This window comes from Papaver somniferum, chromosome 8 (genome assembly GCF_003573695.1).
Source record: "Papaver somniferum cultivar HN1 chromosome 8, ASM357369v1, whole genome shotgun sequence".
Classification (NCBI taxonomy): domain Eukaryota; kingdom Viridiplantae; phylum Streptophyta; class Magnoliopsida; order Ranunculales; family Papaveraceae; genus Papaver; species Papaver somniferum.
In genome coordinates, this window is record NC_039365.1 from 37,386,738 (window position 1) to 37,403,355 (window position 16,618).

The 16,618-nt window shown below is 36.1% G+C and overlaps 1 protein-coding gene across 1 annotated transcript in view; it reads right to left on the minus strand.

Annotated features, from left to right (window-relative positions):
• Positions 1-16,316, minus strand: part of LOC113305421 (zinc finger BED domain-containing protein RICESLEEPER 2-like) — a 32,394-nt gene extending 16,078 nt beyond the window's left edge. The window contains exons 1-3 of the mRNA XM_026554460.1: positions 16,272-16,316; positions 14,511-15,978; positions 13,583-14,419 (exon numbers count right to left, since the gene is read on the minus strand). Coding sequence (XP_026410245.1) covers positions 13,583-14,419; positions 14,511-15,978; positions 16,272-16,316 — 2,350 coding nt within the window. The remainder of the gene's footprint in view (positions 1-13,582; positions 14,420-14,510; positions 15,979-16,271) is intronic.
• Positions 16,317-16,618: the final 302 nt, after the last annotated feature.

Consider the following 16,618-nt stretch of genomic DNA (forward strand, 5'->3'; position numbering starts at 1 on the left):
TCAAAGCTCCACTGAGCTTCCCTCGCCTCAATTCAACTTACTTTGACTCGGATTGATTCCAGAGGAGTTTGCTTAAATTGTAACGAATTCCCCTTCGAGAGATAGAAGCAAGTCTGGAAACAATCTAAGTTGAGCCATCATGCTTGTTGTTTTCTAGATTTTATAGGTTTGATTTGGTCGAGTCATCCTTGTTTGTGGTTGTGTAGAATTCCCTTGCAATTAAGAATGTCGGACTGATATAATAGAAGCCAATACAATGAGTATCGACCTGAATTTAAATATGGACATCATCAGTTTTATGACCATGGTGGGAATAGTAGTTGGGAACGCCAACCTTTTCAAGGTTATGATTCATACCATAGTGAGCCCAATTATTATCCACACACGAATTGGTCTTACGAGCAAGAAAATCAGGAATATTATAGTACTAGTCATGCGTTTTTGGAAAATTACTTAAAAACTAGTCCTGATTATGACATTTCTAAACCTGTTCAATCTCTAGAAGAAACCTACCAACAAATTCGAAGGGAGTATGAACGTGCAGTTAGTTCAAGAGAAGAGAGTACGCAACGGTCTAAGATATTCAATGAGACTTGTGAACGTATAAGTGTTACGCTCAGTGAAATTCAAGCACGTTTAGAGGCAGAAAATGAACAGTTAGCTAATGATGCTCGAAATAATCTAAATTTCTAAAATAGTGTTTCCAATTCTACCCTTGATATCAATAGTGAATATTTGCCCAATCTAGAGGACGAGGTTAGAATAAAAGACACTACTTATTTAGATAAGGTTCAATCATCTTTGTACTATTATGATGATGAGGATAGTAGTAATGAATAATCTGAAATATGTAGGCATAGTGATCAGGAATCTATTAATCCAATTGAGTTTTATAATGATTATATTATTTCTAGTTCAAATCCAAATAATTTTTATGATTATTCACCTATTCAAAAGGACGAGGATTTGATTAGGGATACCACCGTTTTAGACGATGTAGTTTTTCCTTTTGATTACGAAGCCGATAGTGGTTTAGAGGAACGGGTTCATTTCGAAAATACTGTTTTAGAGTCTAGCGACTTAGAAACAATAGTCTTGGAAGAAGAAGATAGACCCGTAGAGATGAGTAAAGATGCACTACCTGATAATAACTTAGAAGAATCTCTTGAATATTTTAAGGACTCTGAAGATACGGAAATTCAAGAAATAATTAGAGGTCTATCTAGAGACACTGAAAACTCTAAGTTTGGGGGTGATTATCACTTCCCTAGTGCCTTACCTTTAACTCTCAGAAAGTCCCCACACTTAGGACTTGATATTTTTGCCTCGACCATTTTACAAGATTACCTTCATACTCGTTTTCCCGAGCCTAATGATGTCGAAGGAGTTCAGTCGTTAGAAACCCATCCTCTGGTTGATGTGGTTTGCCCAGGCTATGATCCCCAGATTGACTTTGTTTTCCCACCAAATAGTTTTCTTCCAACTGTGGGAACGTTTATATTCCAAATGTGTCGAATATTAAATTGTGAGACTAAACCTAAATGCTTTAGGAAATTAGAATCGACACATTTGCTTAAGAATGACCACTACTCTCATTTTGGTCAATTATGTAAGTCAAATCTTATTGACTTAGAGGATCCTTAGTTATTTAGGTTATTATTGTGCTTTTCTAAGATCATATTTGAGTTTTTCCAGACTCTAGGACCTAATGATTCGGATCCCACCTATGAAGAAACGCAACCAATGAAAATTTTCTATTTAGACCCTTTCATAGAACCTGAACCTGAACCACAATTAGATATAAATTTCTTAATCAGGAAACTAAGTAAGGGCATGCTAGTCTTGTTCACTTTCTTGGTTCATTGCAGTTTCCTTTGGTCAGCTCTATTTAGTTTTGAAGACCCACAATTATTTTGACTGTTATTTTATGGTTCGAGTTGACTAATCCTTTCCTAAGTCTGGCTGAAGACTTTAAACTTAGCACTTCTTGGGAGGTATCCCATGCTCATGCAACACGGTAATATCTTTCCTTAACTCTTCCGCTTCAAATGGTAACAGTTTCTCCTTGTTCATGCTTTTAGTTTCATCTTTAGAACATTGAGGACAATGTTAGATTTAAGTTTGGGGGTATGGAAGAAACTTTTTGTTAGCTTTTAGTTGCAATAAATAAACTCCAGAGCCTAGAAATTTATGCGTATTTAGGATGGCACTAACCAATCTAAGTGGATGGAAGCATTTTGGTTGTAGGAGCTGAGGAACCAATCTGAATAGATGGAAACATCTAAAGAGTCTATTCATAAAAGCACAGAGCTCAGGTGTTAGAAATAACATGATAGTTTCACCATATTTCGTTGAGTCCTTTTCACTTCTATTTTTATTTTTTTCATTTTAAACTATGTTTCTCTAAGTGATTAGGTGGGGCACACGATTCAAGTTGTTACCACTGCTAGGGTGAATTAGAGTGATTGAGTTACTATAAAAAAAAAAAAAAAGTTAAGACCGGACCAGTTAGACCAATCGGAATAAGTATTAACACTTGGATAGCAATATGCGTGTGTTCTCCCTGTTTTCGTCGCCTAAGAAAGCGTGGAATGCAGGACCCGTGGGAACTATCGTGTAATCTGCTGACAAGAAGCATGCGTTTGGATCAAAAAGATCTATTCATGCCGTTAAGTTAAAAAAAAATGGTTATTGTTCTGTGTAGTCAACTGCTGGTTCCCTTGTATTTGTCAGTTTGTTGATCTAGATTTAAGTTATTGACCGCTGGTTCCCTTGTATATGCCAGCAGTGTTGATATTAGTCAGACCGGTATCTCAATCCATTAGGATAGGTTCATTTTAGCAGTGGCCTTCAGACAGATATGTGAAACATTGATCATTTGGTCAACATCAACACCATCTATGTTTTTCTATATCCATCTCTTAATCTTTCCATGTGATTAGTTTGACTCCGAATATGATGTCCATAGTGCAACTATCTGAGTAGAGCTCTGTCACTTATATATGAATTTTAGTATACTTGAGTGCAAACTCGTGTACATCAATTGGAATTTCGCATCAGGGTACTTCCTCTTGTAGTCAATAAGTATGCCAACCAAGGAGATTCTTTAGTGCCTTCCAAGGTTCGTTGTAGATAGCTAGGGTCTGGAGTATTAAGGTTTTGTGGGTATATCTCTTGTAAGCCCTCCCGAGACTATAACTCGGCCACTAGGACCACCTAGGGGTTTAAAGGCTTGTTGCATACGCTAAATGCAATCGACGATGCCTGCGACAGTGAGTTAGGATTTTATTTTCTATTTGATTTGCTCGGGACTAGCAAATAATAAGTCTGGGGGTATTTGATAGACGCATTTATGTGTCTAATATAGCCCAATTGTATATATTGTTAGTACCCATTTTTGTACTTATGATGGTATTTTATTTATTTGTAGGTGTTTTTGGAAAAATAAGGTTTTGCGGCGAAAGTGACTGAATATGTGGCATTTGGACCTCTGTAAACAGTGAACCGGAAGTACCCCGAAAGTATGTCGGAAGCGCCCCAGAAATGCACCGGAAACGTCCCAGAAATGTCCCGGAGGAACCCCGAGAAATTACTATTCCCCCCCTCCCCAAAAAAAGGATGTTTCCACCCCAGTTGCTAAAGGGACACCCAACAGTGGTTAGGGGGACACCCTTTCTTCACGATTCAAAAAATGGCGGGAAAATCTTATGCCATGCACACTTCACTGGCAGTTTAGGGTTCGATCTTGTGTGGGCTTTGAGCGAGATTCAATCGCTGGAAATGATTGGGATGGACCTAATATAGCCTAACAGGCTTGGTACAATGAATTGGATCGAAAAACTTGGGCTGAACAATCCGTTAGAGAAGATCAAAGCTAAACAGGGACCGAAGCAGGAAGATACTCGAGTAAAGAGGGAAGATATTGTACCTAGAAGGATATATATCGAATCCTAGAAGATAGAAATACCAAATATCTTCTATTAAAGCATAATCAGAGTTTGAAAGGAAACAGAGGCGTGCAAAAGGAAACATGGAGAATAAAATCTTCGGTGACTTGCAGAGAAGGAAAGGGAGTTATTACAAAGATATTCTCGGGATTTACGTGTCCTGTTGTGTATATAAGGTGCTTGGGTATCATAGTAGAGGGTGTTGAGAGTTGGGAATAAAGAGGAGAGCGCTACAGAGGAAGAATCCACCATTTTTCTCTGTTTCTGCTGCTGCCATTGATGAAGATGAAGAACACGAAGAACAGACAGCCAAAAACCGTCGTTCTTCAACAGTGACAACGACCAGTCCCTGTGGGTCGTAGTCAGCTACGCAAACAACAACAGTAGTCTTTTATCGTTCTTTGTAACGGTGTTTGCAACAATTATAAACGTTGCAAACACCCGATTTTCATCATTTCCTCTTTATTTCATCACTGTGAACCATTTTTGAGCCATAAATAATTATTTTGAGAGCATTTTTACTATGATGAGTTAAACCCCAACACTGGGACGACGGAGGAGGCCGAGCTTCATACATGGGTAATTTTATTAATTCTTTTTAAGACTTTTGCATTAAAAATTAATTGAAATATGATTTGATTAAATTGGGTGTTATTTGATTAGATGGGTCATGCTTAGCTTAGGTGATTTGATGTTCCATGCTTAACATTTACAATCAATTTTTTGAGAATCTACTTTGGCAAAATAAGAGTCCATATAACTTATATTTTGAGCGATTATTGTCGAGAATAATTCATTGAGCCCTATTTTATGAAGATTGGCCGAATCATTAGCCCCAGTTCCACTCACCATTGTTAATATTTTATTGTATATATTTATCTTTTTTTATTAAGTCTAAAAAATTATCCTTCATAAATCCGAGAGTTTGAACCTTCATTACTACAACCCCAAAAAAATTATAATCACTTACGGTAGAATTTCATATAAAAAGCAGCAATAAGTTCCTGCCATGTTTCAATGGATTTAGATGGTAGGTTGTTCTTCCAGGTCTTGGCTTTATCTCTCAAGGAAAAAGGAAACATCTTAAGTTTTAAGACTTCATCAGTAAGATCTTTTATTCTAATTGTCCCACAAATTTCCTCAAAGTCCCTAATATGAAAATAATGGTTCTCATCATCTTTCCCTAAGAATATAGGGATCAACTGAAGAATACTAGGTTTTATCTCGAAATTAGCCATAGTGGCTGGCAATTTAATGCACGAAGCTCGGGTGGACCTAGTTGGGAACATGTAATCTTTCAAAGTTGCCATCGCTGGCACAGCTGAAGTACTAGGGGTATTTTCCTCACGAAGAGACAGATTCTCAAAACTGAAGTATCCAAAAACAGGGCTCTCAAAAGAAGAGTCTTCGAGCTCCCCGCCTTCACAAGAAGAACTACTAGGTTTATCACTAATCAAACGACCTAGAGTGTTTCTTTTCCAAGCCCGCTCTTTAATAACCTTGGGAATACACTAGAAAAACAAAAGAAAAAGAAAGAAATCCTAAAAGGAAGGGAAGTTCTATGCAAACACAAACAAGGCTGACTCCACCAAAGCAAACCTAAAGATTTATAGCAAACAAAAAGCATGATGGCTCCACTTAGATTGTTTCTAGACCAGCTTCTAATCCTTCGAAAGGGAATTCGTTACAATTTAAGCAAACCCCTCTAGAATCAATCCGAGTTTAAGTAAGTTGAATCGAGACGAGGGAAGCTCAATGGAGCTTTGATACCCAAGGCCTCACCAGCGTTACAAGGCGGCGTATTCAACTCACAGAAACTATCATGAACTTTGAAGCATGCTTAAAAGAGTAACCAATATTTTTCGAATGACTTTCCTATTAAGATCGTTACCCTATAGGTCTCGTTCTAGTCAAATTTTAGGCTTAGGTTCGCGTTTGGTTTCGTTTTCCTAAGGCGGAAAGAAGGGAACGGTGATGAAATCCGAACCCTTATCTTGTATGGCCAATCCTTTCCCTTTACTAGGAAATTAAAGCAGCCATTTTCAAATCCTTAACATATATGCAAACGAAGGAATACAGTAACTCGCTGACAGGAGATTCTCGAGTGTTTCGACAAACTTACCTCCCGTACCAGACGGGGGATGAACCGCTGAAGTCGACTCGGGTCACGACTCCTATGTCATGTACGAACCCGAGGGGGCGAGGCGATATCGTAATCGTCGTCCTTCTCTGCAAACAGTTGATATTTAAACTACCCTTCCGTAGGGTTTAAAAAAAATAAAGTCCCAAAGTCCACAGTCCAAAAATAAAGTGCAAAAAAAAGAAGATAATCTAAAAGAAATAAATAAAAAATTGTCTCTCTCTTTTTTTAATTAATTTTTATTCTCCTTTTCTTTCGCTCTTTTCGCTTTGCCTTTACTCCAAATCTTTAAGTATTCACCAAAAGCTTTGGCAAATTTTTCTTTCGCTCCAAATTCCAAAATCTGTAAGGAAAAGATAAAAACCCAAAAACGTAAAGAATAACAAATAAAATAAAAATGAAAAACAAATAAAAACCTAAAAAAAAAAAATCTAAAAACTCTAGCCTAAAGACAAGTCCGTGTCGGCGGCGCCAAAAACTGATGATATTTTTCAATGATGTTGTAGTAATAAGTTCGTTGAGACTTGTGAAAGCAAAAGATTTTAGACTTATAAAACTTAAAAATAGAAAACTTATTGCAAAATTGATTTCAAGATATTAAAAGTAACCAAGACACTAGATTCCACTATTACACATGAATGAACGATACCAAATATGTTTCAAAACTCTAACTATTCTTTAAGTCCTTTATTTCTCAATTCACACATAATCAAACATATTCCCAAATATTAATTGTATTCCCTAAGAATAGACTATCAATCAATTAAACAAAGTATAATCTATCAAATTGAATCACAAGTAATTAAGAAAATTATGTGAACATTTAGAACTCCGCAAAAGCGGTGATTGAATGAATTATAAATTGTAAATTAGAGAAAATAAAATTGTTACCAATCATTCATGCACAGATAGCTTCATCCATTGCCTTGGTTGCACGAGAATTAGCTCATCATCATGGAAACACGCTCAAAATTCATTTTTATTGCTCAAAGGGTGTTTACAAAGATGAAATGGGAGAAACAATGATAAAACAGTGATTTTCTTTTCTCTCCCAAAAAAACTCTCCCCAAGTGTGCTCTCTAGCTCTCTATTTATACACACAAATACATATCACTCAAATATATTCTTCCATAACTCCAAAATCTTCTTCTTTTTAATCAAAAATATCTTCAGAATTTTTTCTTCTCTTTATTCTATATATTTCTTTACTAAACCCATATCTTCTTTAATTCGCAGAATAAAATCCAAGATAAAATCTTCTAAGGATATCTTTCTTGTTCAATACAAGATAACTTCCTTTTTCTTCAAAACTTCATGTTTGTAAGGCAAGAAGATATTCTTATCTTAAAGATAATAAATCCTTTACCGTTGAAACCAAATTTCCCGCCAATTTTTCCTTTTCAAATCAAGGAAGAAGATGGATCCCCCTTAACCAGTAATGGGGGTGCGATTAGCAGTTGGTTCCCTGGGATGCCCCTTATCCAAAACTGAGAGTCTGAATATCGTGTGTCCTCCGGGTGCATATACCAACTTTTCGAGCAGAATTTTCCAAAAATACCTACAAACACATAAAACACCATAATAAGTAGAAAATCGAGTACCAACAATACTGAAAATTGAGGACAATTTGGTCACAAAAATGTGTTTATCACTATACACTACCAACGTTGGTGTTCATTTAGTAAAAGTTATATCAATTTCTCTCCCATCAAGATCAAATCGATTAAGGCTGTCATTATATGATTGGCGTGAAATTTCCCATTTTGCTTTTATATAAACTTTTGCCTCTTAAGAGGAAATCCGGTCATATCTAGCAGATAAGTAGCGTTTGTTGGAGAATTGCTCAGTTGAACTCACCAAACGTTGGTATGTCAAGTTTGGTTGTCATATTTTAGTGTGTCAAAACTCATCTAAAGTCTCTTGATTAAATACTAGAGGTCAACTTCGTTTAGGTTAGACTAGAAAGTCTAGAATGTTGAGACATATAAGTATTCCTCTGAAGACCGGAAGAATGTGAAGAAGTAGCGAACAACAATGAAGACATCATCCTTATACTTGAGGTTAGTAATACTGATTTGAACTTGTTTCATTCCTAACATATCTTTTAAGTCTTGCTATATTTAAAAAATTACTGCGAAGTTGTATATACTGTACATATTGTATATGTTACTCTAGTGATGAGACATGATCATAATAGTATGATCATAGTATTAAGGAATTAGACTACGAAGTATAACGCTTATCTTCTGAACTTCGTAAAAATAACATCGACATAATCTTTTGTATATTATTATGATTATGTGTACGGGTTATGGTGAATATTTCATCCTAGGAAATAATGTTTTACATTTGTTTAAAGAAAGTATTCATGAACTTGTTTCGTGAATCGAAAGGTAAATCAATAGGCTTATTGGTACGGCTATCCATTGCATATCTTTGGATGACCAATATGTGTGAAATGGTAGAACCGATCTTAACCCTGATTATGTATCTTGGTATAACTAATCACAATGCCTGACTTATGATTTGGTATGACCGGTCTTGGTAATTAGTGTAACCAATCCTAAGTAGTCACCATTTGATGGTATTGATCGATCATTGTAATTGGTGTGACCGATCCTAGTAATTGTTGTGACCGATCACAAGCTTGTGTGACCGATCCTTGTAATTGGTGTAACCGATCCTAGTAATTGGTGTGATCGATCACAAGTAGATACCATGTATAGATGTGACCGATCCCTGTAATTGGTGTAACTGATCCTAAGTAGTCACCATTTGATGGTATTGATCGATCCTTGTAATTGGTGTGACCGATCCTAGTAATTGGTGTGACCTATCACAAGCTTGTGTGACCGATCCTTGTAATTGGTATAACCGATCCTAGTAATTGGTGTGATCGATCACAAGTAGATACCATGTATAGATGTGACCGATCCCTGTAATTGGTGTAACCGATCCTAGCGACTGGTGTGACCGATCACAAGTAGGTGATATGTTGAGGTAACTGATCCCAGTGATTGGTATAACCGATTGAACCCATGTATGTGACTTGGAAGGACCGATCACAACTAACCATTGTGTCTTTGGGATGTCCAATCACATAATAGTCTTGGAAAACAGACAAACCGGTTCTAAACTTGTTTGGGAGTGTGGTCTAACCGATTCCAAGAAGCAAATCCATATAAATATGAAATAAGGGTTTGCAGTGAAAAGATGTCAACATACTTTGAACACGAGCATTAACTCTTATCATTTATTGTTCAAAGATATTCCTTAGTACTCAAGGAGATCTCGTGTCGAAATAACTTGAGAATCTTTTAATTAAGATTTTTGGTTTTATATGATTTAATTACCAGCAATTAATGCATAGCTCCAGAGAATAAAAATTATTAATGTGCATTTACCAATTGGAGATTTTCTATTAAGAGATTTCAGAAATATTGGACAAGTGATAGACACATTTTTGTGACCGAATTATCCTCAATTTTCAGTATTGCTGGTACTTGATTTTCTACTTATTATGGTGTTTTATGTGTTTGTAGGTATCTTTGGAAAATAAACATTTTTGGAAAATTCGGCTCGAAAAGTTGGTATAGGCACCTTCGGACTCTCAGTTTTGGATAAGGGGCACCTAACTGATAAGGGGCACCCCATGGAGCCAACTGCTAATCGCACCCCATTACTGGTTAAAGGGGCTCCATCTTCTTCCTTGATTTGAAAAGAAAAATTAGCGGGAAATTTGGTTTCAACGGTAAAGGATTTATTATCTTTAAGATAAGAATATCTTCTTGCCTTACAAACATGAAGTTTTGAAGAAAAAGGAATTTATCTTGTATTAAACAAGAAAGATATCCTTAGAAGATTTTTTCTTGGATTTTATTCTGCGAATTAAAGAAGATATGGGTTTAGTAAAGACATATATAGAATAAAGAGAAGGAAAAATTCCTGAAGATATTTTTAATTAAAAAGAAGAAGATTTGGAGTGATGGAAGAATATATTTGAGTGATGTGTATTTGTATGTATAAATAAAGAGATAGAGAGCACATTTGGGGACGGAGAGTTTTTGGGAGAGAAAAGAAAATCACTGCTTTAATAATTTTCTCACGTTTTCATCATTTGTAAACCTTTTTTGAGCCATGAATAAATATTTTAAGTGTGTTTTCGACGTGATGAGCTAATCTCCAACACTGGGAACGACGGAGGAAGACGAGTGTCATACATGGGTAAAATTATTTAATTCTTTTTAAGACTTTTGCATTAATTTTAATTGAAATATGATTTGAATTAATTGGTTGTCAATTTAATTTGATGAAGTATGCTTAGCTTAAATGTTTTGATACATCATGCTTAGGATTTACAACTAATTGTTTGAGAATCTACCTTGGAAAAATCAGAGTCCACGTTAATTTTATTTATTGAGCTTTAATTGTTGAGAATAAATAAATCGAACCCTATGTTATGAATTCGACGAAATCCTAGTCCCAGTAACTCTCTTCATCTTGTGACAATATTTTGTATATATTTTTCTTTTATTTCTTAAAATCAATCTCATCAAGTCCGAGTGAACGACAACCTTCTTACCATTATATAAAAACCATCAATTTTTGGCGCCGCTGACGCGGGCTTGTTTATAGATTTGTTTTTAGGTTTTATTTTTATTATTTTTGTTCTTTTTTACGACTTTTGGTATTTCTTGTTTGTTTTCAGATTTGGAGCTGAGCTAAAGAAAAAGGGAGAAAGTGTTGAAAACAAAAGCGAAACCAAAGAAGGAAAGAAAAGAGGAATCCAAAAGGAGTGAAGAAGAAGATTTTTTGTATATATATATTTTATTTTATTTTTAGAAACTGTAAATAGAGAATTAATTTTTGTAATTTTTTATTTTTTATTTTTGGACCTTTTGAACTTTATTTTTGGAACATTGAACATTATTATTTTTAAAACCCTAAGGAAGGGTTTATTTAAATAAAACTGCTGCAGGGAAGGACGACAGTTACGATACTGTCTCGGCCCCTCAGGTTCGTACACTGACATTGGAGTCGGCGGCCTGAGTCGACTTCAACGGTTCATCGCCCGTCTGGTATGGGAGGTAAGACTCTGTCCACCCACGAATCCCCTGTCAGTGGGTTTCATTTTGTGTTAAGAATGTCGAACTAGTATTATAATAGCTAATACAACGAATATCCGACTGAACAAAATGTACATTACTACTTTGACCATAGTGTGAATAGTGATTGGGAACATCAACCTATTGAAAGTTGCTCATACCATGGTGAGCCCAATTACTATTCGCATACCCCCGGGTTATACGAGCAAAACGATCTTCCTATTTCTCTAGAAGAGTCTCTCAAGAGTTTCAATGAGTCAAAACAGAAGTTTCACTTATTTATTATGGAGACTTATAATATTCCGCTTCCAGAAGAGTCCGTAGAGCAGTCAACTAAGATGTCTCTAGAAGAGTCCCTCAAGCAATTTACTGAGAGTACAAATAGGATTGTGGAAAGATTTGCTCAAGATAGTCTTAAATTCCAATATAGTGTTCCCAATACCACCCTTGAAAATAAGGATAGTTTTTATTCACATAATCAAGATGACGAGGTTATAATTAGTAACACTACTTGTTTAGATGAGGTTCGGTCATTTTCATGTTATTATAATGATGACTGTGATGAGGATAGTATTGATGAAGAATCTGAAATATATAGGCATAGTGATGAGGAATCTGTTACTCCCAATGAGCTTTATAATGATAATGTTAATTCTAGTAAAAATACAAATAATTTTAATTATTAACCTATTCAAAAGGATGAGGATTTGACTAGAAATATCCCTGTTTTAGACAATGTAGTATTTCCTTTTCACGAAGCCAACGAAGGTTTATAGGAACGAGTTTATTTTGAGTCTAGCGATTTAGAAATAATAGTCTTAGACAAAGAACTCGTAGAGATGAGTGAGGCTGAAACTAACTTAGAAGAATCAATTGACCATTTCCAGGAATTTGATGACCTAGAAATTAGGTAAGTTGTGACTAGTCTTTCTAGAGACTAGGGCTGCACATGGGTCGGTTTTGGCCTCACCCACCACCCAACCCACTGATGGCGGGTAACAGAAGTTGTCACCCGCAACCGACCCAACATCACAATGGGTCGGTTTTCACCCGACCCATTGTGACGTCGGGTTTGGTCGGGTGGATGGTGGGTTACCCACCATAAAATAAAATGACATTACATAATAAAGTTGATGCAAAGTTGCAAACTCCAAAGTTGATAAAGCTAACAATAAAAAGGAACAGAGTTCAATTTTCCAAAGCTCAAAAGATAAAAGAGTGCATTACTATTGAGTATTGCCTACTATACTAAAGCCTAATATCATATAAAGCGACCAACAGCGAGTCGCTGCAAGTTTTTGGATGTTTTACCTCCGAATGCGCTGAAAGCCTGAAATAAAACGAAGTCTGTAAATTAGTTACAGTAACAAAGATGAACTCAGAAACATCAAGCTACTGACAATAACCCTTGGCGTCATTACCTTGTCTAAGCCAATAGGAATCAATCATCTATGACGATGGAAGAAGCAGCAAGGTCACCGAATAGCTCTGCAAGCGAAATGAACAATTAGAATGAATGAAAGGGTAGATGAATTTCTTGAAACAAGTAAAATAGCTCTGCAAGCGAAATGAACATTTTAGTTTATCCATCCACAACAACAGCAAGTACCAACACAAACTGCCCATTAGTACACCGAAAGTCATTGGTTAATAACCTTAAGAGTCTTCTATGCTATTCAGGCTCCTATTGAGCATGGATTTCAGAAATGCATCTTGGAAAGCGATTGCCAGGTGGGAAATCTTTGCCTGGATCTGTAAGGTTCAATTTGGATGTGAAGAAGTGGACTTGACAGATTCTGAGGGCGTTGATACAACAAAAAATAATTTCTGCACTACGAATGATTCTAATAATGGTATTGAGAAACTGAAGCTTGTTGTTTGTCTCCTGGCATCAGATTTCAAGTTTCCCAAATACTGGGTTTTCATCAGGCTTTCCAATATGTCGCTTGAGCAGTATTGGGGTTACCACATCTTTCAACAAGGGCATCCATAAACAACAGTTGAGCAGCAATTCCAAATAAAAATGTACAAGTACTACACCAATTTCGAAATGGATATATGATATTTAGCTAAGCAAGGGTTTATACATCTACATCTACAACAACAACATGTATTATCATGCAGGATCAAAACCTTTACAAATTCAACCACACATAAACCTCCACATCCATGGCAGTTTATACATCATCTGATATTTAGAATAATAAGATTCACATAACAAGGCAGTTTATACATCATTAAGTATGGATTATTAACATAATAGGGCAGTTAATCTATTCACATAGCATGCATTATGTTTAGTAAACCATGTAATCTCCTGTAATAAACATGCTGCAGTAAAACTCACAGTGTCATGAACAACAATAGAGCCAAGGAAAATTTAGACATACCAGACTCAACAATATCAATCTCCTCCTCCTCGACTCCAAGGGTAGATGAATCCATGTCTATTGGTGTTCGTAACCAATTTTGTAACAAAATTAAGGCCTCAAGTGTCTTGGGATTTAAGGAGCTTCGAAAAGGATCCAAAATTCTTTTTCCGGTACTAAATGCTGATTCTGAAGCAACGGAAGAAACGGGAATAGCAAATATATCTTTAGCCATAGGTGGCAAAATGTCAAACCTCGCAGCATTTACCTTCCACCATTGTAATATATCAAAAGTAGCATTTTCATTTGTGGGTGTGTAAATCGGTTCAGCCAAGTACCTTTCTACCTCAGATCTCCCATTGTCCTCCACATTACTCAATTGATGCTTTCGTTTATTCCTTCCCGCCATATACTTGGCCTTGCTAGAAATAGTACTTCCAAAACTCGAAGAACTTTGAGTAGAAGTAGAAATAGTCTCGCCCACAGATTCTGATGAAGATACTGCACATCTAACATTTTCTGCTTTATAAGCTGCAAACAGCTCCACAAAATTTTTCAGTACTTCTTCAACCCATTTTTCTACAAGTTTTTTCTTCATTGCTGGGTCATAATGCACAATTAAATCTTCAACAGTCACAAATAATCCATGTTCTTTCTCTCGTGGATCAAGAAGTACAGCCATAAACATCAACGAATTCATCTTTCGGTATGTTCCCCAATATTTGTTGTACTTGAGCAACATTACATCACCCATGTGGCTTAAGAAAGGGTCCTCATGTGTATTTTTCCATTCTTCTAATTCTTGACGAACAGTACCAAGTTCCAATAAGAAAGAATGAGAAGTAACATAAGTAGAAGCTGAAAATGCAACAGTTGCTTCATAAAATACGTGTAGAAACTTAATCAGAACTCTCGCGTTGCACCAATCGTATTGTTCAGGAGCATTCACTTTTGGCCTGTTTTTTTTTCTTGGCTTTCCTGACAGCAGCAGAATCTTCTTCTTCAGTAGTATCAAGTTCTTCTTCATTGTCTGATTCCAGATCATAATCAGCATCAAGATCAACAGTGTCATCACCATCACCCATAATATTATCTGGTACTGGAATATCAAAGCAGAACTCTTCACAAAATGCCTTATCCAACTCACGTAGCCTTTCAAATGCCTTTTCATATCTTTCAGCAGCAACAAGTATTAAGTAAGTAGAATTCCACCGCGTTCTCACATCTAATATCAGACCCTTTTTACAATCTATTCTTTCCGACTCAGCATCCTCCGTAAACCTTTTATATCTTGCGGGAGATTTCGTGACATATTTTACCACTGCCCTGATCCTGAGAAGTGATGTATGATACTTCTTCATACCGTCCTTCACAACAAGTGCAAGTACGTGAGCCGCACATCGAACATGTAAATGTTTAGCTCCAAGTAATGCAGAACCCCAACTCTGAACTCTCTTCCTCAAATAGTCAACAACAACTTTATTTGCAGACGCATTATCAAGCGTCACAGTGAAAACCTTTTCAAGTCCCCAGTCTAGCAAACATTTCGCCAAAGCCTCTCCAATATTTGTACCTTCATGGCTATCAATCAAGCAAAAACAGATAATTCTTTTATGTAGTTTCCAGTGATGATCAATGAAATGCGCAGTCACTACCATATAATTGTAATTCTGCGATGACGTCCAAGTGTCAGTAGTAAGGCACACTCTTACCTTGTTTGCTTTGAAATAACTTTTCAGATTAGCCTTCTCTGTCAAAAACAGCTTGCACACATCACGGTATATTGTCATACGACTTGGAAGCTTAAATCGAGGCTCAAGATACTTACAAAAAGCTATAAAACCTTCACCTTCAACAATTCTAAAAGCCATTTCATCGGTAACGATAAATCTAATCAGCGCTCTCCTGCACGCATCTTGAGAAAAAGACACCCCAACCAACTGTGGTTCCTCTCCAAGCTTGCAAGGCTGGAAGTCAAGTATTTGTTGTCCGTCAGCTCTAGCCTCATTCATTTCATTCTTATACTTCTGACACTTATTCAAATGATGTTGGAGATTAGAAGTCCCATGTTTCTTACCATCCAAATTTTTCTTACCAATCTTGTAATTAGCCTTTTTGCAATATTTACATTTCGCTCTCTCACCATTTTCATAAATATCATAGTGATCACATACCTTTGATATCTTCACACCAGCATTAGGATTATTATCTAATGTTTCACCTGCGGCACAAGCATGTGAAGGTTCAGAAGCTGGTGTAGATGAGCCAGCGGTACTCCCTGTCCCTGCTGATGGTCGTCCATGCACTTGTACAGAACGCGGTGGACGTGGAGGGGGAGGTCCCATTTGTGATGCCAATCCATGTATAATTGGAAGATTAGAAGCAGAATCATCTTCTGATATTTCAACCATGGTAACCTGCACAAAAGAAACAAGTTACATCGGTAAAACACATTACAATCAAACACCATACTAACACCATACTCAATTGAATATTTGCAATAATTGAAAGTACTAACACCATACTGAATTGAACACCATACTCATGACTTAGTTCAAATACCAAATAAATTAACTAGGTTGTACTAAATAACTGAGATTGATTTAAAATTTAAAATCAAACTACTGGTTCTGAACATAAATGAGTAATTCCAAATACTCATTGTTGCAGTTGCATCTTAGAAGAATAACACCTCTAAAAACACACAAACATTAACAACGAGGTCCACAGTAAGACTTCTCCCTGATATTATCATTTATACAAACAAGTTAAACCCTAAATTGAAAATGCATGAATCAAGGTCTATAAAGAAGACCAAGATCAATTCACACGGCATTTATAGACTGTATTTTAAGTTTCAAAATTCTAATTGACTAGGTAATTTTCACAAACAGTTATAGGCTACTCTAAAAAATCAATTAGAACTTGCTAGGTAATCAATTCAAGGCTTGATTTATGATGGTAATTATAACTTACTTGGCTGCCTAGATTTAAAAATCTTCATGAAATCATTTATCACATTAAAATATATACACATCTTGATATTAAGAGTTAATT